Here is a 25,760-nt window from a genome sequence, read left to right on the forward strand (position 1 = left end):
TGCTGGGGATCTGGGGACCCTGGCGGGTGCACACCCGGCAGCTCCCCACTCTTACGTTGATCCACACGTCGGTGACCTCCTCATACACGACATGCGGCTGGACATTCCTGGGCACTGCTCTGGCGAAGGCCATCCGCTCCTCCTCATTCTCGGTAGTGGGGATGAACAGGGCTGGGGGTAGCAGGACGAGCTGAAGCCGCTGCTGGGGCCGATCCAGGAACATAGCCCAGGCGCTGAGAAAGCAAGAGGAGAGAGAAGCTGAAGGCCTCAGGGCCCAGCCGGGTGATGACACCTCCCTTCCCAAACTTACGTGGGACCAGAACCATTCTTCCTTCGCCAACATTGTCTACACTTGACCAAGTAAGACTGTAGCACACAACGGTTTCCGGGCCAGCACATGCCCTCAGGGGAGCCCAGAGGGGTGACAGACCTCTATAACCCAACTAGTTTGGAAACATCTTGTGTCTTTAGACCTTAGAGCGGCATTTCAAAAACGTTTGCGATTTCTGCCACGTACACGATTCTTTACTTCCTGTTTTGCTCTGTACGAACAATGTTCTTTCTTTATTTTTGGGGGGAATAAATCGTTTATTCTGTTGAACAACATGAGTCCTTAAGGACTTAGGATGGAAGCAAACAGCAACTTAAAAAAAAAATCCTGTTGGTGGGGGGGGAGGGGCGCCCGGCTGGCTCAGTCAGGGAGAGTGCGACTCTTGATCTCAGGGTCATGAGTTTGAGCACCACACTAGTGTAGGGATTACTTAAAAAAAAAAAAAAATCCTGTTTGGGAGCTCTTTTGTCATTATGTTCTGTCCTCAAAACAACTCCTTTGAAACAGAACTTTGAAAAACTGAAAAAAACCTGTCTGTTATCTTTTCTAACTGTAAATGGACAACGTGCTTGAGGCCTGTTAGTACTGTAGGTGGGAAAACTGGATCTCTGCATGGAGACAACAACGGAGACCAAACCAGCGAGTGACGCCACAGGGACGTGCGTGTCCACCGGAGGCTGTGGCCCACCAAAGGCATGGGGCCTCCGTCCAGGCTCTGGGATGAGTGTGTGGAGCTGGAGGAGCAAACTGTCTAGCAAAGAGCCAGCAGGTAGACAGCTCCGCTTTGTGGGCCACACAGTCTCTCTGGGCCCGCCCTGCCGACCTAGCGTGAAAGCCGCTACAGCCGATCCGTACACAGAGGAGTGTGGCCATGTGCCCATAAAACCTGATTTATAGACACTGAAACATGGCGTTCGGCTCACTTTCATGTGTGATGAAATACTCTCCTCCTTTAGGGTTGTTTTTTTTTTTTTTTAACCCCTGATCATTCAGAAGCACGAAAGCTGTTCCCGGCTCATGGGCTGAAAGAAAACGGGCGTCAGGCCCAATCTGGCCTGCGGGCAGCAGTCTGGGGCCCCGTTTAGAGAGGTTTGTCCTCATCGTGGCAGGAGGGTTACCACGTGAGTGACAAGGAGTGACAAGGAGAGCCCTCTGTGTCCTGCTGACACTCACTGCTTGCCGTCCCGGGTCCACCCGGCCCTGGCGATGTACTCCACCCTGGGGAAGAGCGCGCTAAAGGGCTGCACCAGCTCCTTCTCCTGGGTCGCCACGACCTAAAGGGAAAGCAGACTCGGGTCACACTCTGGCCTGACCATATGCTGCCCAGGAGGAGACGGGCGCTTCCGCAGCAGACACGGTGTCCCCCGGACCCCTATGTCGGAGTCCTGACTCCTGGTGCCCCCAAATGGGGCCAGATTCGGAAACAGGGTGGTTGCCGGTGTCATCAGTTAAGGTGGTACTGGAATAGGGTGGTCCCAATCCAAAAAAGGGGGTGGTCGCCTTATGAAGTGTGGATCCCAGGGCCAGAGGGGCAGAGATGCCTTGTGGCAAAGCGCAGGGAGAAGGCAGCCATCTACAAGGCAAGGAGAGGGGCCCGGAACAGATTCTCCTTCACGGCCTCGCAAGGAGCCAGCCCTGCCCACACCTTCCTACCAGACTTTCAGCCTCCCGAGCTGGGAGACGATACACTTCTGTTGTTTAAGCCCCCAGGATGTGGTACTTGGTTATGACAGCTTGTGGGCTGGAACCCGAGGGCTCTGGTCTGGACTGTCGCTGCAGAGCCGGGTGGCCCTGGGCAACACGACTTGCGGCCACTGCAGCTTCCTAGGGGGCTCAGGGTGGCATGGCCTCCAGAGGGCCGACGGGAGAAAGGCAGGCAGGGCCTCAGCATGGCCCCCACCCCCACATCCCCCTGCTGCCCGGTCCCCAGCTGGCGCCACCCACGGCCACTCAGGACCCTGCTTGTCTGACGGGCCAGGCACCACTTCAAACAGCTGGGAGGGGCTCAGCAAAGCCACCTAATGTCAGGTGTGTGTACAATCTGCCAGAACATTTGGGTAAAGAGTGGAGGAGGGGTTTGGTTAGGGCCTTATCATTCCAAAACCAAGACCTAAGCCCCCAAATCATGAAAATAAGGATATCTAATGCTTTTTGTTGAAACCTCAAACAAAAAGTCATTCTGACAGAAATGTGCAAGAGCGTCCTCAGCTTGTCTGAGTGCTCTAACCTCTGGCGTGTGGGTATTTCCCTTCTGAGGCCCAGCACCTTTCTCGGTCATAGCCTCTTTTGCCCTCCTGGCTGTGGGGTCCTGAGCAAGTGCTCCCTGAGTGATGAGGACACTTGTCCTGACCCCAGGTGACACAGAGAAGTGTCTGGAGCACTGACCATTCCAATGAAGTTATATGCGAGGATCTACCCAAATGCTGGGGAGGGGGAATGGCCAGTTCAGAGGTCGAGTCCCCTGGACGACTACCCAATGGGGCTCTCTGTTCTGGAATCCCTTACGGGACCTCCTGCTCAAAGGTGTTCACCAGCATCGCCTCCTCATGCGGAGGCAGGGGAGGCCGGGCTCACTGCTCAGTTTTGAGACGGAGGCTGAGTGATGGAGTGCCTTTTCAGGTTCAGTTGGCCAAGGAGAGCACGTGCCCTTGGAACGGGGGCAAGTGGCCTGCTGAGGACGCCCAACTGTCCACCTGTCTCCAGCACCTCCCCCAGCCCCTCCTCTCCTCCATCCAGAAGCTTCTCCTGGGCACCCTGGCCATTCTCACCTTGCCCTGACTATCAGTCTGAAACTCGGCCAGCTTCAAGGCGATCTTGGGATTCTTGCTGCCTGCAGAAATGAGAGGGAGGTGAATCCAGCAGGTGTCTGGGATGGAGGTATGGGGCAATGCCCCAGCAAGGCAACAAAGCCATTGTGGGAGGGAGGGGGAGGAAGGGACCGGGTGTCCAAAGGTCTCTCCGTGGGCGCGTCGTCACCCCTCTGGTCCAGGCACAAAGTCCCTCAGGCAGGCCTTTCTGACTTTGGACCTGGACCTTGTTCCCGACAGTGCTATGACAACCGTCTTTACCATTTAAGAACATGACCCTGTGCCGGGGGGAAGGTGGGTCGAGGAGGGACACAAACATTAAGGAACATGCCTCCTTGCCTCGGAGAGCTTGAAACAAGTTGGTGGCAAAAACAGGAACATCCACAATAGAACCATCAATGACGCAGAAAGGTGGCCACATGACTCAGCCTGGTCCTGAGCTGTCGGGAGGCAGGTGGCTGATTGGTTGGGATGGCCAAATGGCACTTTCAAGAGGTGGGTTGGGGTCAGGCTCCAGCTATTTCTGTGACCAATCCCGACTGTGGCCTGCATGGCTCTAGCTACCTGGGCGGGTAGCATCTGAGTGTCAGCTCTCCCGTCGGTCCCACCGTGGGAGAGGGGCGGGGGAAAGCGGACATTTCCCACTTACACCAGGGGTTGGAGACGTCCCTGGAAAGCTCTGTCAGGCACAGCACATAATAGGTGCTTACCGCATGCTTCCAAGGAGGTCAGAAACAAGCTGAATGTGACCCGCATGTGTGCTGGGTGCAAATCACTAAGTATTTTTAAGTAATTCAAAGAATGTTTAAGAAGTAGGCTGTTTCCTGGAGAAATTTGGATTTCTGGTCTCTTGAGAAATGGGGCAAACTTGAATCTGTATTCTCACAACGTGACAAGTGTCTGACATGCCCTTGGATAGGGCCTGCACCCCCTCACCCCTGCCCGTCCCCCACCGTCTCCTGCGCCCCGAGGCAGAGGGCAGGTACCATCCATCGTGGCCCCGGTCTTGCTATTGTTCTCGAGCCCAGCCTGCTTCTCTGGGTCCTGTGGGGAATCCTGGTTGGGACATGCCTCCTCTGTGAGGCCCAGACCGCTGCCCTGTGCCCTCACCTGTCCTGGGGTATCGGTAGGAGTCCGTCTTCCTTTCTTCTAGTGCGGGAGAGGGCACGTGGATGATTTCCACCTCGGACTCATCAACTTCCTCGTATAGAATCCGTAGCGTTTTGCAGCCTTCTGAACCTGGGAAGGGGCGGGGAAGCTGCTGGGGGTGCTCTGCATCCCTGCTGCCGCCCCCCCCTTCTCCTGCATGCTTGGGGCACTCAGCTCTACCACGACAGGGCCCAGACGAGAGCATGAGCCTTAGGGCTAGAAGCCCAGCTCCACTGCTTACTAGACCGTAACCCTGTCACATCTCATCCTAGGGCCCGTTTCCTCACCCTGGCAATGGGAATGAGAACTGAGCTGGTCCCAGCACAGAATGGCAGGGGAGGTAGCCCTATGGGGTGTTACAGGATGAACTGCATCCTCACTGAATTCCTGTGTTGGGAGCCCCCAGAACCTCAGAATGGGGCTGGATTTGGGGAGAGGGCTTTAGAGAGACAACCAAGTTAAGATGAGGTCATTAGAGTGGCCCTGATCCAATGTGACTGGTGACCTTATAACAAGAGATGAAGACACAAATACGCAGAGGGACGACCACATGAGGACGCGGGGAGAAGACAGCCGTGTGCCCGCCAAGGAGAGCGGCCTCGGGAGGAACCGGCCCTGCTGACACCCTGACCTCAGACTCCCCGCCTCCAGGACCGGACAGTAAATGCCTGCTGTTGAGCCATCCCATCCGTGGGGCTTTGTTCTGGCGGCCCACACAGAGTAACACTTGGGGCCTGGCTCAAGAAGGCTGAGGATAAAAACCATTATGAAAAGTGCATGAATCACCGGGTGGTGACACTTTAGACTGGAATGCGGGGCTGGTGGGGCTGACATCATGGGGAAGGAGCCTGTGGCCATTCCTTCCAAGGCTGCTGAAAAGGAACCCTGTCTCTACAGTTTCCTGTACCCTCACCTATGACTCCCCACGGATGGACCAGGGATGCCTCCAGAACCAGCGGCCCAGCCCCACCCAGCAGAGCCCTGAAGGGCTGAGGGGCTGGCCTGAGGCCACATGGTTTGGGACTGGCTGCTCAAAACCAGTGCCTAGGACTTCTGTGTTCGTCCGCTCTGCAGGGAGGATTCCTGGGCCTCAAACTTGGGCACTCTTGGGTTGCTGTGGTCTAAGAAAAGCCCTGTTCCTCCATGTAAGACAGCACAGGAGGCAAACACGGCTGTGGGGTCTGGGAGAGGGCCACGCCGCGGGGCTGAGGCTGTAGCATTCGGGGGGCTTCCTCAAAGGGGTTTTGGAGCCACGCCAGCACAGCAGAGAAAGGACCTGTGAGACCATCTAGGCCAGTGGATCTCGACCAGGGGCCGTCCCGTGTGCTTGTCAGAACCTGAGTAACACCTCAAGTAGAGGTCAGGGACGCTGCTCAACAGCCCACAGTGCCCTGGGCGGCCCCCAGCAGAGCAGGATCTGGCCCCGATGCCCAGAGCGCTGAGGGAGAGACATCCTGCTCTTCGCCAATGACCTCGTTCTATTGACCAGGACAAAGCAGTCCCACGCTTCAGGCCCGCAGGGAGCCACGGGCTGAATGACCTGACCCAGGGCCCTCTTTCCGGAGGCATGGGCCAAGGGGCGCCGGCAGCGCACTGAAGCCCCCGGAGCCAGGCGGAAGGACAGGGCACGGCGGTCAGCCCCGTCAGCGGCGAGCCCGCCCGGCTCCCAGCAGCATCCGCACGCCTCAGGTGCCTCTCTCACATAGCGACCCCTCCTCCTGGGAGCCGACCTCGGTTTGTGTGGTGCCGGCTGCGTTCCAGCACCGGATTCAGGGTCTCGCTTCTACTGATGGTTAGGACCGTAAAGGCTTCCCTTTCAGTCAATTTAAGGACGAGGTGAGCTGAACTCAAGGCAGTAGTGCGCGGCAGACAGGGCTCTGACACGGCCGTGCGCCCCGCTAAAGCTCCCCGAGGCTCCAAGGCCACGGAGAAATCAGTGAGCGGCACATAGGCCAGAAACAGGTCCTCCACCCTTAGAAGACGGACCTGGCTTGACTGAATACCAGCCCCGGAGTACGTGGGCAGAGAAAGAGATACAAAAGGACCTGCGATCTGGCTTCCTCCATAAGCGGCTGGCAAAACCCATGGAGACTGAAGCTGTGTGCAGCTTCGGCTCAACTCTCTTACTGCTGGAACTTTCTCAAGATGGTAGGATTTGTGATCCTTGGCACTGGGGACTGTTTGGGGCTAGATCATTCCCTATGGGCAGGGCTAACCTGGCCACTGCACGATGCTGAGCAGCAGCCCTGGCTCCTCTCCACTCGATACCTGTAGCCCCCAGTCGTGACAATGACAAATGTCCCCAGACGTCACCCAGCGTCTCCTGGGGACAGAACTGTCCCTGGTTTAGAACCACTGAGAACCTCCCAGAAGGTCAGGATATATATACAAAGATGTGCGTTGTGGCATTGTTTACGACACAAAGCAAAAGCAAAACCAAAATCTGGAAACAACCAAGAACTAATTTAAACCAACTGTGGTCCCCAGGGACAGTTACTCTCATCCACGTTCCCTGTGTGCGGACTGCAATGCACTGAAGGCTCCTGCCCCCCAAATTCAAAATGTCAAATCCTATCCCAAGGTGATCAGCCACTCGGGGCTGTGGGGCCCTGTCACAGCAGCCTGAATGGCTTGGGACACTAACACTGACAGAAAGGTGGCTGAGGTTTGTTTTAGGTGAAAAGAGCAAAGAGTACAAAAGCAAGTAGACTGTGGCTCTGGTAATAAAAGGGCCACTTGGGGAAGCGCTTTTACAAAGGCAAAGGTGCCTACCCTCCCAGGAGGCCGTGGGGCACCACCAGTAGCCGGTGAAGCGGTCGAATTCTTCCTGGATGACGAAGGTGGCCACGCCTGCGGACCTGGGGTCATCGAGGACGCTGGGTGAGCCTGGATGGGAAGGGAGCCGGATGGGGTGAGGAACACCGTGCAGAGCAGGTCTTTGCCCCCAAGCACTGCGGACATTCGAGGCCGGAGCATCCTACGGGTGAGGGCGTCGGGCGCACTGTGGGATTGACCTGCATCCCCACGCCCACTTGAGGCCAGAAGCGTCCTCAACCAGCATGACAGCCAACAACGTCTCTGGACGTGGCCAGCATCCAAGCTGCCTGGGCTGAGCAGCTTCGGTTTAGAGAGAGGGTGCTGGGGCTGTGGGGCAGGATGGGGGCCAGGTGACCGGAGGCCATGGCCGGTGCAGAGCTCCACACACATATGCCAGAGGATGAGGTCACTTCTGGGGAGCAGGGGGTGAGGGAAAACCCAGGAAGCATGTGAGATCTGAGCCTGACCGGGCGGAGTCAAACAGGAGGGCGGAGGCGGAGGGCCCGCAAGAGCAGAGAGGCAGAATAAGCGTCTAGTGGGGGAAACAGGCCACCATGGCCGACTCCTGTAGAGGAGGCCAAAAGCCAGGCAGCTGGGCCACGGCAGGACCACATGGGAGGGTCCAGGAAGCTGCTTGAAGCCTGCGGGTAATGGAGCGGGAATGGGGGCCTCTCCAGGAGCTGTGCCGGGGGCCACGACAACCGTCCACACGAGTGCTGCAGGTCCCCATCCCCCCGGGGCCGGGGGCGGGCCCCCCCCCCCCCCCCCCGCACCGGCCTCACCTCTGTGGCAGAAGGTCAGCCGCCGCTCCTCGCCTGTCTCGATGTTGGCCACCCACAGGTCATTGCTGTTGATGAAGGAGAAGAAGGCGGGGTCGGCAGGGCAGATCTTGGGGTCCATCCGGGGCCCGGTGCACTGGGTCTTGATTTCCAGGGGCTTCATGGGAGACACCTGGGGACACAGAGGCCTGGCTCAGGGGGACAGGAGGCTGCCCAGCCCCCCACCCCACCCGCGGCCAGTGACCAGGGCTCACCATGAAACCATTCTTGCCTCCGTCCCGACAGTGGAAGAGGCTGTTGCTGGCCTGGAAGAGGAAGAGGCCGCTCTCGCTGTGGAAGTCGTAGGAGGTGATGCCGAAGACCCCCAAGCGCTTCCGCTCCCGAAGGAGCTCCTCCTCCCGAGAGTAGACCCCATGGTGGGGAGTGGCCTGGGGACACAGAGGAACGGTGCCACGTCAGCAGTGCAGCCAGGGACCCCAGCACCCTGGCGTGGATCCTCTGGTCTGGGCATTCCTGAGAGGAGTCTGCCGATCTGCCTGCGGTCCAGGCCAGAGAGAACTCTCTGCTGAGCAGAGCTGTTCAGGGCAGCTCCCAGGGGGCCAGAGTGGACCCGAGCCTGGAGCCTGTGATGGTGCTCAGCAGGCTTGGGGTAACGGGGCAGGCTGACCGGTTCTGGGCTCACTGGAGACTTCCTCCTCTCCTGGCCCATCTCTGGGCTTTCTCGACCCACGTTTGTCCACAGAGCCTCTCCAAGACAGACAGAGCTCTCCCCTACCCACCGGCACGGAGGGCCACCCAAGGGGTGCTGTCTCCTGGTCCCCAGCGCCAATCCCTCCTGCCTGGATCACCATCCTGTCCAGCCAGAACTTTTGGTGAACCCACCCACCGGCACCCGTTCCTGCTCTCTGCATAGGGGGAGCGGGGCAAATTCAGGACCACCTGACCACCCACACACCTAACCCTGGGGGGGGTCTAAGCAGGTAGACTACCGTGGACACCACGCAGTGTCCCTGAGGAGAATTCTGAATAAGACGTGGAGATGCAAGGAACGTTAACAGCCAGAAACGCATTTTTGAAAAGCAGAACCTGAAGCACAACGAACCCCATGCTTGGTCGGCTTGGGGCCTACCAGGGACGGCAGAAATGAGAGCTGTCATATCAGCGCAGAGAAATCCAGAATGTGCCCCCACCCCGTACTGTCACACTGCTTTTACAACCAGAAAGAAGTCAACCTCAGCAGACGCAAAGGCAGCCTCGTCCCTCCCCAGCCATCTTCTCCCAAGGCGAGGCAAGCTGACTTTGGATGATGTTAATTATTAGCCCAGTCCCCGTCAAAGGGCCTTGGCAGGATTGGTTCCAAGTCTTTGGTGAGGCATCGAAAAGGAAGAGATGCTTCTGATAAGAGCTCTTATCAGAGCACACACTCTGGGGCTTGAGAAGAGTGGGGAGGAGGGGAGGGAGGCCCACACGCCTCTCCACGGGCTCTGCACTAGCTGCCAGGCTGGGGCCGCTTGGGGGCTGAGGGCCCAGGGAAATGCGTGGGGCCTCCCTTGCCCATGGGTGAGGCCCAGGGCAGCTCCTGCCAGAGCCCTGCACCGTGCCGCTCACCTGGAAGTGATCCAGCATCTGCTTCCAGGACAGGAGCAGCAGGGCCTCTTTCCGGACCTTCCTGGGAATCTCCGAGTAGAGGAGGGAATTCTCGCGGCTGCCATAGGGCATCCCTTGGGGACAAGAGAGAAAAACCAGAATGGGGGACCTTGCCCAGGACAGGGAGAGGGTCTTGGGCCAGGAACCTGGCTCCCCATGCCTGGCCCCAGCTGGTTCCGCTTCAACCTCCTCCTCCCAGTGTGTTCTGGCGGCACACCCCTCCCCACGGACGCTCCGACCCTGGGTGCAAGTACGTTAGCAACAGTAATGGGGTCTTCTACCTCTGAGATGTCTGCACGAGTACCCTGTCCAAAGTTACTGAAGGAATAGCACGCAAGAGAACAAAAAGGAGGCCAGTGAAACCTGCCTCTCAATAGGCTACGCTCTGGTCTGTTAGAGGCTTTTGCTGGGGCCAAGAACACAGGGTAGAGTAAGAGCAAACGTACGCAAGGGAGCTGGGAAACGTGCATCTGACCAGCACTCTCCCCTCGGCACTACGGACATGGGGCTGGGGCGCTCTCTGGGGGGGCGCTGAGTGGCCCCTCCAGCCCCCATGCGCTCGATGTCACCTCAGTGGTGACAACCACAGATGTCCCCAGACATCACCCACTGACCTAACCTAACCTCGTACAGGAGGACAGGAGCGGCCCAGCGAGGATGCTGTGTGAATGCAGCGGCAGGAAACAATGCCCGCCACACGGTGCCTGAGACGGGTCACTCAGAGAGACGTGGGCCTATTTCGGCAGTAAGTCGCCGCGTCTCACGTTCTTCCCTCTCTCAGCTGTGTCTTATTGTCAAAGGTGCTGTCATATTCTTAGTGGCAAATAAAAAAACGCCTATTTCCCCACTGGTAGTGTCTTTGACTCGACGGATGACGGCAGGGCTGTGGTTCACGGGCGAACAACGGACTGCAGGAAGCCCAAGCCCCCTCGGTCCTGAGTTTCTCCAGGAAGAAGACTCCGTGTGATGCCGGCCTCTCTTCAGGACCGCCTCCCCCACGCTCTCGCGCTTACAAGGCGGGTACGGGAGGCCCCAAGCTCGGCACCTCCAGGGCTAGAGCCCGACACCTAACGTCTGCTCCCTTTACAGTTAGCTCAACAGGCAGCTTCTCCACACGGCAACCCACGTGGTGTTTCCACTTGTGATACAACTGGCATGTGAAGTATACTTAGTAAAAGAACGTATTTAAGGGAAAACATGAGGTTAACAAGATTTCCTTTGGAAACCGATTTAGGGAAAACGCAGAGGTCACGTAGATGTGCAGGTGGGCAACGATCACGATCCCACGTCTAGGGACCCTGGATGCTGTGCGGTCCCGCTCCCTCATCCCCAGCTAGAGGCGCAGGCGCGTGACGCTACCTGTCCAGGCCGCCCACGGGGCGTCCTTCCTTCTCGAGGTCACACGACTACTGGGGACGAGAATCCTGCGGTGCATGATCCCAGCGAATCCCACGTTTGTGTGCACTGTCCAGAACAGGCAACTCCAGGGAGGCAGGATGTGGACTCATGATTGCCAGGAGCTGGGGGCACGGGGAGGGGAGCGATGCCTAATGGGCCCCGAGTTTCTTTCAGGAGTGATGGAATGTTCTGGAATTAGACACTGGTGACGGTACGAGAAGCCACTGAGTAGTGAGCTTCAGGTGCTGGGAATTAGACCTCGTGAAAGAGAATGGTCACGGAGCAGCGTGCAGAGCTGGGAGGCAGCAGCCGGAGCTCTGGACGGCCCCTGTCCTCGGGGCTCTGGGGGAGAGCCAGGGCTTTCCAAACAGGAAGTCAACAGTGCGGCCTTGCCAAGGACATCGGAGCCACCTCCTCTGCCCAGCGGCTTAATAAGCGATGCCACCAAATGGCACAAGCCAGCACATTCCCTGTGTTGTCACAGTGACACTGGGTGCCCAAGCCTAGGGTCTGACTTCTGCTGTCCCTGCCCCTCCCCTGCCTTCCCTGCCCAGCTCCGCCCCAGCCCCCAACATCCACGAGGGTGGCAGGTGGCCCAGGTCTGCACAAGCACCATTTCCGTCACCGTGCACTGTGGCCTCGGCAACCAGCCTGATGGACACATGACTCCCGCTGGGCCCGGGCTCTCCTCTAGGTCACGAGGACACAAGAGGCCTCTCTTCCTTCTCAGGGGCTCCCCGAGTTGTCCCACAGTCTTTTGTCCTACACGAGACACCCGTTTGCAGGGGGACCAGCCGACCCCGTGGAGCGGGGGAGCTGCCACCATCCCATCTTCCTGGCAACGGAAGTCCTTCTCTGTTCATCTGTCCTCTGCACCAGACTTCATCGTGCACATCTGGAAGAGCCTTCCCTGAGCCTGGGGTGATTGGCTCCACATGCACACGGTGGCAAGCCTGGTGCCCACCGAGAAGGCAGGGGCTCCCAGGGGAAGCACGGGGGCAGGCTGCACGCTGGGCCTGGCCCGTGGAGGCCCTTCCTGTCCCGACCATAAACACCTGCTGGCTGCTAGCATTCCCCTGGGGGCTGCGCCAGCATAAAGACCACCGTAAATACATGGGGGCTTCAGGGAGGCTGGCCCCCAGAACTCAGACTAGAGGTGGAGGCCAAGGGTACCCTGCAGGTACTGAGGAACATGGAAGGATCAGCTCAAGGGTGAGCAATGTCACCCCAAAAGAGGCAGGATGGCTCTGAGATGCCCTAGGAAGGTTCTGGGGTCTCTGCCAAGTCCACAGCCCTTGTCTAGAGCTGCCCCCTACCCACTGTGGTAGGCCTCCTGCAGTCTGCAGGGACCCACTCACCCCAACCCCAGACACACGCACAGGCTGCAGACAGACAGACATCTGATCTACGCTGAACCCATCTGGTTCCCTCTCCCAGAAGTTTGGAGAGAGCTCATCCATTTCTGCTGGTGGCCAGAACCCGAGATGGGTAACCCTGGGAGTGTGGCAGCGGGAGGCAGGAGAGCAGTGGGAGGGGGATGTACGGAGAGGAGCACGTGCCGAGCAGATGCCCGGGCCCCACGCGGCTCCAGGTTCTCAGGGCCATGACATGAGGCACGGGGTCGGGGGGCTCCCTGACACAACCCTGTGTCCTTCCCACGAGGTGCCCCTGGTGGCTCGAACTAGCTCAGAGGGTTTCTGCCCTTTCAGCAGCTCTGTGGTTGGCTGAACAACGGCCCCCAGATGCTCAGGTCCTAATCTCAGAGCCTGTGGCTGTGATACCTTCATGCAGCGAGAGGGACTTTGCAGATGGGATGAAGTTCAGGCTCCGGAGCTGGGGAGAGTAGCCCGGATTACCCAGCTGGGCCCAGTGGGATGTGTCCCCATAAGGGAGGTGGGAGAGTTTTCAGACACCCGGCGGCCAAGACAGCAGCAGTAAGCCGCAAGCCAAGGAGCACCGGGAGCCTCCAGAACTCAGAAGAGGCAAGGAACCCATTCGCCCCTAGAGCCTCTGCAGGGAGCATGGGGTGGCCTTGCTGACACCTTGATTTTGGCCCAGAGACACGGATTTTGGACTCCAGGTCTCCAGAACTGTGACAGGCTACATTTCTGTTGTTTTAAGCCACCGAAGTTGGTGGCGATTTGTGACAGCAGGAGCCCCGGGAAACTCTTCCAAGTACCCTGCCCGGGACGCCAGCCTGAGCTGGAGTTGGTGAGGGATGGAACACTGTGCTGGGGGGTCCCAGGATCGTGGGGAAGACAGAGCAGCAGCCACCACAGCCCACGAGTCCTGGCCGCGTGTGACCCCGGGAGCCACGCCCCCTCAGGTGAATGACACGTGAAGCCCACCCCCGCCCACCGCCCCCCCCAGCCAGAGCTGGCAAACCCTTTCCCAGAAAGGGTATTGTCGGCTTTAGGGGCCATACGGCCTCGGGTGCCGCGGCGCCCGGAAGCAGCCCTAGATGGTACGATGGCGCGGAAATGAACGGGAGTGGCTGGGCACCAGTGAAACTGCATGTATAAAGCCGGCGGCCGCCGCTCACTAGACCCCTCCTCTTCTAACTCCGTGCCCGCCAGACCACCATGTGGCCTCCACATGCCTCTCTACGGAGAGGGGCTGTGTCAACTCCGGGAAGGGGAGAGCCATGCGGCACCCACGGCGGTCACTGCCAGCGCCCTCGGCCGGGGTCAGCCCTGTGCAGAGGACAACCTGCATTCACGGGTGTCACCACCCCTCACCCCAACCCTGACGGAGGGCCCGGCCGGTGCCGGCATCGTCCCCGGAGCTGTGGGTCCGCAGAGGCCGGTCGGGCCCTCGATGTCGAGTGGAGAGCCGAGACTGCAAACCTGCCCCCGGTCACCAGTCGTGTGTCGTGCCGCTTCCAAAGGAACGTGCTCAGCACGGCTCCCGCGGGCCCTGGCAGACCTTCGGGCGAAGCAAGGCAACGTTCACTTGCTCCATAGACACTCGCTGTCCACCTCCCGGCAGCCAGGCCCGCACGAGGCGTCACCGATGTGTGAAGCTCTCAGCTGGCCGGTGGGGAACACACACCCGCCAACGACCGCAGGCGGTGTACAAAGTGCTGCTGCCAGGGCACACGCCCGAGAAGGAACTCACTAGCGGTTCACGTGCTTATCCAGGTATTTAGGGCGGGGATGGCAAGCCCATGGCCAGCCACCCTCTGTTATTAGCTCGCGGCACGCACGGTGCACAATCGTGGCACCTTTCCTTGAGCCTCAGGGTCCGGGCTTGCTGGCGTCTCCCACTGCTAGGGGTCACTCACCGGCCCGGCCCCGGCGGCTGGGAAATGACTCAGGGGGGCAGGTCCAGCCACCCGGGACTGGAGACAACCTCAGGGGCTCAGAGCCACGTTCAAGGCCCAACCACAGTACTGCTGCAACAGTGGACCACCCTCTGCTCCGCTCACCTGCACACCTGACACCCCGGGCACCTTGTGCCAGACCTTCACTGTAAACAGATGTCACCGTGGGTGGCGTGGCCTCGTGGGACATTTTGCCCAGGGCCAGGCCCATCTTTTTGGACCTTCCAATAGGACCAGCTGGCCTCTGGAGACAAGAGAACTTGGTAACAGTGTCCCAGAAACCCTGCCACGTCAAGGGGGCCTGTGGGGCCTGAGGGCAGCCGGAGGGCTCACCTAGGTAGTAGAGGCGGTGGGAGTGGGGGCTCGACTCGTCCGTCTTCTGCACGAACTGGAAGTCGTGTGGGGCCTTGTTGACGATCAGGCCCGAGTTCTTGCGGCTGCTGTGGATGATGTTCCGGAGCCCGTCCCACGAGTGCTTCTGCACCTGGAAGCGGGATGCCGGCTCCTCCATCTCGACCGCGTCACCCCGGTCAGACACTGCTGCCCCGGTGGCCATCCTCTCTGTCCCCTCAGAGTTCAGTGAGAAGCTATGAGCAGAAGGGGACAGGGTGGGAAGACGATGATAGCCAAGTTTCACTTACAAGTTGCCCCCTTGTCACACACTCCTGACCCCTCTGACAAGCCCCAACCCCGGGCCACCTTCCCAGTCCCCCTAAATATGTCCCAAGTTATTCTCTTTCCAACAACCACAAACAGTTCTGGATCCAAGCCGCTGCCACCTCCGATCCCAACAGACCCCATACATCCATTGCAAATCTGTTCCCATTGCTTAAAGCTCTTTCTTGGTTTCCCACAGCCCCTGGGGTAAAAACCAGTCCTTGTCACAGCCTTCAAGGCTCTCTGTCCTCTGACCCCTGCCAGCCTCTCAAACCTCAACCCCCCTTTATCAGTCCTCCAGCCAAAATGGCCTTCTCTCCACTCCCCAAACAGGCCAGACTCCTTTCTACCCCAGGGCCTTTGCATTTGCTTCTTTTTCTGCCTGAAACTTTCCCCCTCTCTTTGCTTGGCTAACTTCTAATCAGATCTCAGTGTAAGTATCTGGCGGGTCCTCAGAAACTTTCGATGACCATCTATACCAAAGCCAGTCTCTCCAATAGTCTTCCACACGCCCTCCCCCCTGCCCTCACAGCATTTGTCACAATGGTTGGTTGTTGATCTCCTATCCCCTTCACAGCAGTGTCCCCAAAACCTCATGAGGTCCCTGGCTCCCAGCAGGCATTCTACAGAGGGCCGTGGAATGACTATCTTGCATTAAGCCCGCTGGGAGACACTCACTCACGTGCAAAGAACTGAGCATAAAGAATTAACCGGTAAAGCCCGTCACCCGTGCCATCCAGCTAGCTGGGGATCCGGCATGGCAAACTCTCGTGCCTCACCAGAGGGGCTCAGAGAAACAGGCAGCTATGTGCAGGCAATGTGAGAACCCCAGATGAGGGGATGGATGCCCCTCAAGACAGCCCCCTCTCCTCTCTCCTCTACTTCCCCGAGCAGCTGTGGCCAAGGCGCCCTCCCTCCCTTCTCCCACCCTTGCTGTTGAGCACACTTCTTGACCGGACTGGACTAGCCAGGCAAATATTTGTCTTAGGGAAATCTAAACACAGCCACAGTGACCTGGTTCTGGAAGAGCCGGGGTCTCTAGTGAGGCCAGCCAAAGTGAGCAGGGCAGCCTCCCTTTCCTCCGTGGGCATCGAATGGACTAAGGCCTTGCTGGACTAAGGCACTCCTCGTGCTCCGGGATTAGCAGCTTTGCTTTGCGGGCGGAGTTTGGGGTTCACTGGTCAGAAGTGGGAATTGCTACTGCTAGACCCACGGGCAGGGACAGCACAGGCCAAGGCTTTAGAGAAGCAGCAGGCAGAGCTGTGCCCGCCCTTCACACAGGTGCCCTCCAATTCCCAGGAGGCCTTGCCCCCTGCCAGTAAGAGAGTCTGCCACCCCCCCCCCCCCTCCCCACCGGCCCAGAGTCTCCATCACAGGAGAAAGACACCTGCAGGCTGCTTCAAGAGGCAACGGGACAGAGACACTTCTGAGCACGGCCTCTGTGGGCCGATTTCAGAGCCCCCTTTCCAACATGACCCTGGATCAGATGAGAGGCAGAAATGCCTCCCTTGCTCAGTCCTATGTGACCCAGCCAGGGCTGGGGGGGGGAGGCGGGGGGAGCACAGCAAGCCAGGGCTTCTTGCCCCCCAGCCACAAAAAGAACACTCAGTCCGGTACTTCCTACGGTGGCTTTGAAGAGGCAGATCACAAGCTAACAGAGCATTCAGGGCCCTCGGGTCAAGTAAGCTGAGCCAGAGAAGACAGGAGACAGCCCAAGGGTCACATGCAGCGCATCCTGGCCCGCGGCAGAGCTGTGGTTTACCTCAGGGCGGTGCGGGGCACGGGCAATGCTAAGCAAGGGCCGGGGCCGGGGCCAGGACGCACTGAGTGCTCCAGAACCCACATGGCCCCGAGCACTACTGGCAACAAGCCCAGAAAACCAGGCCAGGGGACTCCTCTAACCGGCCCAGACCCCCTCACCCCCCCCGAAACTGCTGCCACAATTCAAGCCTTGCTCACAGCAGAAAAACAGATCACGACCTCCAGGGCTCCCAAAGGGGACCCCATAAGCTAAGAGCCTGGCAGAAGCACTCACAAAATCACGGGGCTAATTTCCAAGCAAAGAACAATAAAAAAGATCTTGCCTCCGATCCCTGCAGAGAGCCCAAGGAGCAAAAATATGGTCCAGGAGATGAGAAATGAAATGAAACATCGGGAGAAACTTCTAGGAATCTTCTAGATGAGGCCAGGTGGCCTGAGCTCCCAGGCTGGCCAAGGCTTGGTGCTACGCCCTGGTCCTCCACTCACCTCTCTCCTCCCCAGAAGCGGAGAGAGACCGTAGAGGAGGTGGGGGACGAGAAAGAGGTTACGTAAATGCCGCCCTTCCCATCCTCTGCCAGCTGTGCTGGGCCTCTCCACTCAAGAGTTTACACAGCTGGAGAAATGAAAGTGGATTCCAAGCCACGTAGGCCAGGTCCACCTCCAGTTTCCTTCTGCCTGTCAGCAGGACACCTCGCAGACCATGAGGCCACCAGCACGCAGCCCGGGAGCTCCGGTGCAGTCACGGTCAAGGCCCCAGGGGTGTTCTGTGATCTGCAAGCCGGTGCTCCAAGAGCCAGGACTGCTACCCACCCCCCCACCCCCTGCCCCGGCCCAGCCATCCACCAGAGACCCAAGCAGGGCCTGTGACGAGGGAAGCAGACAGAAAGCAAGAAGGAACTGCAGATTCTCAGTGCTGGCTGCAGGTCTGGGAGCGTTCGGCCGACCGCAGAGTGATGAGGCAGGAAGGAAGGCAGGCGCTAAGGAGGTGAGGGGTGGGGGCCTACCAAGCTCCAGGGAGGAAATGCCTGAGTAGCCCTGGGGACACACGCTGAGTCCCCACAGGTGGGGGTTCCCTGGAAACAGCAGGCCGTCCTCCGCCCTACAAGGGCTGCCCCGGGCACGTCGGCCTTCCGCGGTCACAACCAGCCTTACACAGACTCAGCATGCAGCCCAGCCTGTGCCCGCCAGGGACCCGATGCACTTGAGAAGGGGGACTTGGGTCTCCATCACTGACCTCCTAATGTGTCTACCCACCGGAAATGGAGCCTGAGTCTGGGGAATGATTCATGTGCTCAGCATCACGCCTGTCTTCCAGAACCTCCTGAATTCCCTTCCTGCCTGATGGCTTGTACTTGCTAAAAGCAAATGAACCCAGGAGGGATAGAAACTGACAGTGAGGGAGGTCCACTCGGCAGAGGACTTGCTATGGTCTTCATCTCATGCAAGGCCCCAGACACGGGGTTCACCGAGTGCCCAGGCCTCATGTGTATAATTATGATTACTTTTCACTGCAACCTCGACCGCTGGGCTCAGGGGTCAGCCGCATTTGGGAGGCTGGAAAGTAGGCTCAGGTCAAATGACCTACCCAACGCCACCCCCACAAGGAAGCAGAGGGGAGCCCACATCTGTTGGACCCAAAACCCACATCCTCACCACCCGGCCAGTGGTTCTCAGCTGGGGCTCATCCTGCCTGAGGGGGCACCGGGCAATGTCTGGGGTGTTGCTAACATTGAGGGATTGGGGCCAGGGGTGCCACTCAATCCCCTACAGAGCCCAGAAGGGCCCCCACAGAGAATGACTTGGCCCCATGTCAGTAATGACCAGGCTGAGAAACCCTGCACTAGCCCACACAGCCTCCTCATTCAAAATAGCCCGTCTTGGGGAAATGCAGAAAGGTAGGGGGTGGCGGGTGGTGGTGGGTATCTTCCCAGACCTATGACATCGTCGGAAATTCAGGAACCTCTGCCACGTCCCCACAGATCAGGGCTCCCGAGGCCACACCCCTTACCTTCTCCAACCTTCTGTGTTCTCGTGGTCCAGGCGGAGCTTCTTAACCTTCCGCATTAACCACTCGGCTGACCTCAGGAGGGTTGGGGAGCCTGTGAGCAAAGAGACCCCAGGCTGCAACTCCCAGCAGTCTGGGAGTGCCCGCTCTCAGCCATCCTCCCCTTCCCATTTCTCCAGGGACACCCAATACCAACGGCGTTCTGATGAGGCCCTGCCCGGAAATTCGAGAGGGCGCCTGGCATTTGCCAGAAACCAGCATCTTTTTTGTCGTGCAGGTGCAGTCCTCCCAAAGCGAGAAGTCCCCGAGAAGAGAGGAGTTTCAAATGATGCCAAGGACGCCATCCTTGGTGCTCACCAGAAACAGAATAATCCCTGGTTCCCCACTATGGCCACCCTCTGATGGCCTTCCTGACCTCACCTTCTCCCCTTGCCCTTGACCATGATCTCCAGCCACGCCGGCCTTACTCTCCCCTACACACACCGACTCTTTCTCACCTCAGAGCCTTTGCTCTCGCCAGCCCTGCTGCCTAGGACGCCCTCCCCTGCTTTCTGTCTGACCCATGCCCTCTTCTACTCCACGTCCTAGTCTCACCTCTTCAGAGGTCTTTCCTGGCACCCAATCCAAAGTCGCTGCTTTGTCCTTCTGTAGAGCACTGAGTCTGGGATAGTGGTTCTCAAGGGGGATGACTCTGCCCTCCCACCCCCACCCTGGGGATGTCTGGGGACATCTGTGGTTGTCTCAACTGCAGGTGCTCCTGGCATTGAGTGTGCCGAGGAGGAGGAACTCTGCATTCTTTATTTGGGGGAAAAACTGAGTAAGATCCTTAGGCCGTCACTAGGCACTAGAATAAATCTCTGATGGGTCAGATGGTATAACCCCAGCGTCTGTGAGTCACCTCCTCTCTGCCTCCCACTTAGTTCACATATTTAAATGGTGCAACATCCTAGGACCTCAGTAAGTCAAATGATTATGGAATATAGAGTCCATTGGGGGTCAACTGATTCCCCTAACCCAGTGGGTCTCAACGAGGGCCAATTCTGCTCCCAGGAGCCATTTCTGGCTGTCACGACTGAGAGGCATGGTACTGGCTTGCAGACCAGGGAGGCTGCTAAGCATCCCACAGTGCACAGGACGCTCACCTCCACTCCCCACTGCAAAGAATGATCTGGGTGCTGAGGCTGAGCACCCCGGCTCTGGGTGAGCGAGCACTCTTCACTGGGATGTCAGCTCCAGGGGGGCAGGCCTACATCTGTCCTGTTCCTTCTCTATCTCCAGAGCCCAGAAACATGCCTGGCACACACGAAGCATTTTTGGTCAAATTAACGAGTCCCTGTCCTCCCCTGAATGCTGTCTAAAGTCAAAGGGAGCCCTGGTTTGGTCAGCAACCAAACCCCTTCTTGAGGAGGAACCAGGCCCCTGGTGGGCAGGTGCCCAGATGCTTCAAGAAGAAAGCAGCGCGTGGCCCTAGGACTGAGACTGTAGGGGAGAGATGAAGCCAAATGTCACCATAAGCAGCACTGGTCTCACTCTCAGTCCTGTGGTGAAAAGAGGGGTCGCTGTTGCCAGAGAGATATGGGTTCAAAGTCCAGCTCTACAACTTCTGGTCTCTGTGACCTTGAGAAGCCACTTAACCTCTCAGTTAAGTTACATTAGGTTAGGGCGCCTGGGTGGCTCAGTTGGTTGAGCGACTGCCTTCGGCTCAGGTCATGATCCTGGAGTCCCTGGATCGAGTCCCGCATCGGGCTCCCTGCTCAGCAAGGAACCTGCTTCTCCCTCTGACCCTCCCCCCTCTCACGTGCTCTCTCTCTCTCATTCTCTCTGTCTCAAATAAATAAATAAAATCTAAAAAAAAAAAAAAAGTTACATTAGGTTAAGTTTAACCTCTCAATTAAATTGTGCCTCAGTTTCCCCAGCTACTTAAGACAGTACCTACATCAAGGGCTGCTGTCAGAATTAAGTGCTCAAGTAAAATCCTAGATGCGGCAGAACCTACATGACAGCTAATACTGCCAACTAAACAAGTCACTGAAAATCCCGCCACGGGGAGAACTGGACCAAAGCTCCTTTTAGAGCCAGGATCCCCACCAAATGCTGACTGAGCGCCAGGCACCGTGTTAGGTGAGGGGGGGATGCAGCCACACCTCCGCCAGATCCAGCTAGTCAGCGTTCCCCCTCCACAATCTTCCAGGGGGTTCTTACTGGGGCTGCTGGAGGGCGATGCTGGATGGAAATAAAAGTCTCCAGCGAGGGCACACAAAGCCACAGCCACTGGCCTGGGTCCCAGCCAACCGCCCAGGGAGGGCAATGACCTCAGGGTTGTAGAAAACCACTTCCTGCAGACTTCTGAATCCTGGAGCATGCAAATGAATCCCACCAGCCCACACGCCAGCCATCATGGTCACCCCACCCCGGCACAACTGACCTTCTAGAGGGTCCAGAAAGCCTCCATTCCAGCTGCAGGCGGCGTGGGACACAGACCTGGACAGAACAAACATGTCATTAATGCAGCAGGTTAATGGAGAGACTGGCTAACAACTCGCTCTCCTTCCACGCGGGAGTCCTGACTGTCCAGCCTGATTCAGGTTCCAGAGATACCCCACAGCCCTCCAGTGCTGTCTGCATGCCCTGAGCTGCAGCCGGCAGAACAGACCTCCCAGGTGGCCCAATTCTCTCAGGAACCAGCCGGGGACTACACCACAGTGCACACCTCCAGGGCTTCGGTCCCAGCTCCTAGAAAGCACGTTGGTTCTTGCCACTGAGACAAGTGACTTCCTCACGGTGGGGGGCGGGAGGACGGCAGTGGTTGGGGTGGGGAAAGGGAACGGGCACTTCTGATGGCTCAGCTGCAGCATGGATGGGGAAGTGTCAAGGCTGGTCTAAAGCGGCGTGGGAAGAAGGTGGGCGGCTGGACCCGGCCGGGAGGGAGGCTGAGAGAAGGGGCTGGCCCCTGTGGGGGTGCGGGCTGGGGGAGGCCAAGCGCTGGGGCGGGGTGCGGAGGTAGGGGCAGGAAGCAGATGCAGGAGGTGGCCTCCGCTCTCATACAGGGAGCATGTGTTTGCATGGGGAGGGGACCTCCAGAGTGGGGGGAAGGAGAGCGCTGTGCGTGCGGCCACTCCCGGAAGGGACCACAGCCAGGTGGCCTGGGCAGCGACGGGACGAGCGGGGAGGCTGGGCCGGGGAGAGGGGAGGTGGCCCGCCACCGCAGGAGTAGGGAGAGAAAGAAGGGCTGCCGAGGGCCCGGGGCTGAGGGGAAACCGAGCCAGGGGCTGCTGGAACCGGGAGTCCGGTCCGCGGCAGGGCCGGGGTGCGGAGAGGCGGGGGCGGAGGGCACCTGGGAGGCCGGTCAATGGCGGGTCCAGGGTCAGGGCTGAGGTGGGGCCGGTCAATGGCGGGTTCAGGGTCGCGGCCGAGGCGGGACGGGGCGCACGGGCGCTGCTCACCGAGCTCGGGGCCGGCGCGGAGTGGCGGCCGGGCTGGGCAAGGCGTCCCGGGGCCGGAGGGGCCTCACACTAGAGGCTCCATGCCCGGGACTGCGGCCCCGGAAGTGGCGGGCGCGGGGGACAGCAGCGGCGGCGGACACGGGAGAGCCGGCGGCTCCGGCCCCTTTGACCCGGAAGTTGAGCGGCCCAGGCGGCGGCCTACGATTGGCCACCGCCCGGGCGGTACCAAGGGGCCCGCGGCGCTTGGGGGGAACGCCGCCGGTTCGGCTCTGGCAGCCAGAGGCTTGGAATTTCCCTGGGGCGGCATCTTCCGGTGCAGGGAAGAACGCGGGAGAGAGACACCCCCATACAATTTGGTATCACCCAGCCAGACCCACAGTACTTCTACTAATAGTGTCTAGAGAAGGTCAGTCGCGCCGGAGCGTTGGTGGTATAGTGGTGAGCATAGCTGCCTTCCAAGCAGTTGACCCGGGTTCGATTCCCGGCCAACGCAACCAAAGCGGTTCCTTTTGTACTTTCTTACCATAACCTATTTGAATTTTCCTGCTAAGATCCCCCAACTGGAATTTTTTATTACCTTGAAATAACTTTTAAAACGACAGGCGAAATCTAAAAGCCACGGCACACGAATCAGCGTCGCGTTTACTCCGGAGTAAGCTTTACGATGCTGCAGTGAGGGAAAAACGCAAGTGTGTTTCCGCCCGGGATCGAACCGGGGACCTTTCGCGTGTGAGGCGAACGTGATAACCGCTACACTACGGAAACTGGTAGAGGGCGCGACTCCGGGGCCACTATAGAGCACGCGGTTTCGGGGATTCCCGCCCTTCCGGAGCCCGCGGGCCTCCGCTGGGGGCGGTGCGTGATGGGGATCTCCGAGAAGCGGGGCACACACACGGCCTTATTACCCCACCGTCAGCGCGGAGCTAGCTTGTCAGCATTTTAGATCAACTTCTTTTTTTTTTTTTTTAAGAGCTAGGAGGACAGGAGGGTAATGGCAAGAATTTAGGGTCACATTGCTGTAAAATCTGTCCCCTCCCCTCCACCCCAAAACCAGGATTAGAGTGAGGGGAGCGAGGCAGTGACCTCAGCGTCAGACATTAAGGGGGTGGGCAAAAAACCGCAACAATCAAGGTAAATGATATTTTGAGGCGCTATACCAAGAGAACCTATTAGTGGCAGAATAACTCCATAATGAACAATATATCGAAACGACAAATCGAGGCAGGTTTCGGCAGTGCCTCGCCAAGTCGTAGTGGGGTCCGAGGCAAGAGCAAGAATGTGTGCCCCTCTGTGCCTGTTTCAGTGTATTTTTGAAAGGCGATTTCTCCCCAGAGCATCTTCGAGAAAATATTGAAACTTAAAAGTAGGTGTGTTATGATTCAAAACCTTAAGAACTTCTCGTAATGTCACTTTTCTGCGTTTACTGGAAACAAACACCATCAATCACATTTTCAACATTTACTTCTGGGGAAAAATTAACCATTGGATATTGCGTAGAACCCCCGTTGAGAAGGCACACATTTTTCCTCATGCCTCGGAGCCCGGTAGGGCTCAGCCCAGCACTGTCATGGCCACAAAGCATGAAGACCCTTCTGTATTCGTTTCCTACTGTCCCTCTGACAGAGGACCACAGACAGTGGCTGCAAAAAACCACAAGCTTACTACTATACCCAGTTCTGGAGACAGGAGTCTAAACATGGGTCTGGAGTGGCTAAAACCCAGGTGTGGGCAGGGCTGGCTGCGGGAGGCTCTGGAGAGAATCGCTTAGCCTGCCTTTCCCAGCCTCTGGAGCCCTGATCACCCCAGCCTCTGGTTCTGTTGGTGCCTCTCCTTTGATTCGGACATTCTTGCCTCTCTCTTGTATGTGACTACATGAAGCCCACCCAGATATGCAAAATAAGCTCCCCATCTTGAGATCCTTATTGTGTTTGCAAGGTCTCTTTTGCCGTGTGGGGGAGCATATTCACAGGTTCTGGGGGTTAGGATGTGGACTTTGGAGGAGGGCAGTATTCTTCTCTCCTTATTGGACATCATTCCCTAACATCCTTTTTTGACAGCAGTGTAGTATTTCATTCATTCATTCATTCATTCATTGAACAATGATTTACTGACCACCTACTATGCGAAGGGGGCAGGGCAGCAGTCCCAGCTGTCCTGGGGGTGGTGATGAGTGGGCTAATTTCAGGGAAACTTAGAACCTCCTCGTGCTGCTCTGGCTACAGCTTCCAATCCACCTCTCCATACACCTCCTCCGCCTCCCCTTCCCTCCCTGGTGGCCCAGGCTGGGACCCCGGCACTCTTCCCTCCACACCTGCACCCCTCCCAGGCGGCCTCCTCCTCTTTCTGAGTTCAAACCCCATCTACGCCTGGTGGACACCCACAGTCCTGACTCCACCCAGGCCTCCCCTGAGCTCTAGACTGTGGGTCCAGCTGACCCTCAGTGTCTCCATGCAGGGTGTGGAGGGTGTCATGGGCATGCCAAACTTATCATGGTCCAAACTGAGCTCCCTACCTTTCCAGAACCTGCTTGCTATGGACTGAGCGTTTGTGTCCCCCTAAATCCATATGTTGAAACCTACCCCCCAAGGTGATGATATGGGGAGGTGGGGCCTTGGGGAGGGGTTTACGTCATGAAGGTAGAGTCCCCATGAATGGGATGAGTGCCCTAATGAGAGAGGCCCCAGAGGGCTCCCTGCCCCTTCTGCTCTGTGAGCACGTGGGGAGAGGACAGTGGTCAGTGACCCAGGAAGAGGCCCTGGCCAGACACAGAACCTGCCAGCACCTTGGACTCCCAGCCTCCAGAACTGTGAGAAATAAATGTTTGCTGTTTATAAAAAACAGTCTGTGGCAGTTTGTAGTAGGAACCTAGCCAGACTAAGACATTGCTCCTTCCTCCATCCCCCCAACTGAGCTGAGGATGGCTCCTTCCTTCCAGATGCTCAGCAGAACCTGGGAGCTGCCCCGGGCTCCTTGCTCCCCCACCCACATCCAATCACTCAACAAGTCCAATTAGCTCTGCTTTCAAAGCACACCCAAAATCTGATCACTTCTTCCCCACTGGATGGCCATCTCCCTGGTCCACCCCATCACCATTCTGTGCCTGTCCCCTCTGCCCCGTGCCCTGGCTCACGCCCTCGCCCTCACAGTCCATCCTCCCCACAGCTGCCACCAGAGGGCGCCTGTGAGCACCCGAGTGAGGTCGTGTCCTCCTCTGCCCACAGCCCTCTAGGACTCCCACCTTCCTGGGGTAAAAGCCGAAATCATCCCCGAGGCCCATTCAGCCCTGCACGAAGACCTCTGCTGGTCCTTTGCTGCCCTCACTTCTCTCTCCTTCACCCACCCTGCTCCAGCCACACAGGCCTCCTCACTGTTCTCCAACTGCCAGGCAGAGCCCTGCCCCAGGACCTTTGCATGGGCCGTGCCCTCTGGCACAGGCATTTTCCGGGCTCATTACCTGTCCTCCTCCAATTCTTGATTTCAATGTTACCTTCTCAGAGGAAACTTCCCTGAGTTTCCCCCACCTTGGCATCCACAAATTCAGTATCTATCACTTCACCATGTTCTTTCAGTGGCTTATTCGTCTCTGAAACAATCCCATTTGTAGATTTGTTTGCTTGTCTCTCTTCTATCTCCTCCACTGGAGT

The 25,760-nt window shown here is 58.2% G+C and overlaps 1 protein-coding gene and 2 non-coding genes across 3 annotated transcripts in view; 1 reads left to right on the forward strand and 2 right to left on the reverse strand.

Moving 5' to 3' along the window:
• Positions 1 to 22,271, reverse strand: part of DPP9 (dipeptidyl peptidase 9) — a 39,615-nt gene extending 17,344 nt beyond the window's left edge. Inside the window, exons 1-12 of the mRNA XM_032394436.1 lie at positions 22,117 to 22,271; positions 21,099 to 21,154; positions 18,677 to 18,767; positions 14,584 to 14,837; positions 9,492 to 9,604; positions 8,138 to 8,311; positions 7,887 to 8,055; positions 7,060 to 7,173; positions 4,249 to 4,377; positions 3,100 to 3,161; positions 1,505 to 1,605; positions 56 to 233 (exon numbers count right to left, since the gene is read on the reverse strand). Coding sequence (XP_032250327.1) covers positions 56 to 233; positions 1,505 to 1,605; positions 3,100 to 3,161; positions 4,249 to 4,377; positions 7,060 to 7,173; positions 7,887 to 8,055; positions 8,138 to 8,311; positions 9,492 to 9,604; positions 14,584 to 14,837; positions 18,677 to 18,732 — 1,350 coding nt within the window. The 5' untranslated portion in view covers positions 18,733 to 18,767; positions 21,099 to 21,154; positions 22,117 to 22,271. The remainder of the gene's footprint in view (positions 1 to 55; positions 234 to 1,504; positions 1,606 to 3,099; positions 3,162 to 4,248; positions 4,378 to 7,059; positions 7,174 to 7,886; positions 8,056 to 8,137; positions 8,312 to 9,491; positions 9,605 to 14,583; positions 14,838 to 18,676; positions 18,768 to 21,098; positions 21,155 to 22,116) is intronic.
• Positions 22,272 to 22,537: 266 nt separating this feature from the next.
• Positions 22,538 to 22,609, forward strand: TRNAG-UCC. Its single transcript has one exon. It is a non-coding gene; the product is annotated as a tRNA-Gly (tRNA).
• A 199-nt stretch (positions 22,610 to 22,808) lies between these two features.
• On the reverse strand, positions 22,809 to 22,881 carry TRNAV-CAC. The gene has a single exon. It is a non-coding gene; the product is annotated as a tRNA-Val (tRNA).
• Between the last annotated feature and the right edge of the window lie 2,879 nt (positions 22,882 to 25,760).

Source organism: Phoca vitulina, unplaced genomic scaffold (assembly GCF_004348235.1).
Source record: "Phoca vitulina isolate PV1807 unplaced genomic scaffold, GSC_HSeal_1.0 scaffold81, whole genome shotgun sequence".
Lineage (NCBI taxonomy): Eukaryota > Metazoa > Chordata > Mammalia > Carnivora > Phocidae > Phoca > Phoca vitulina.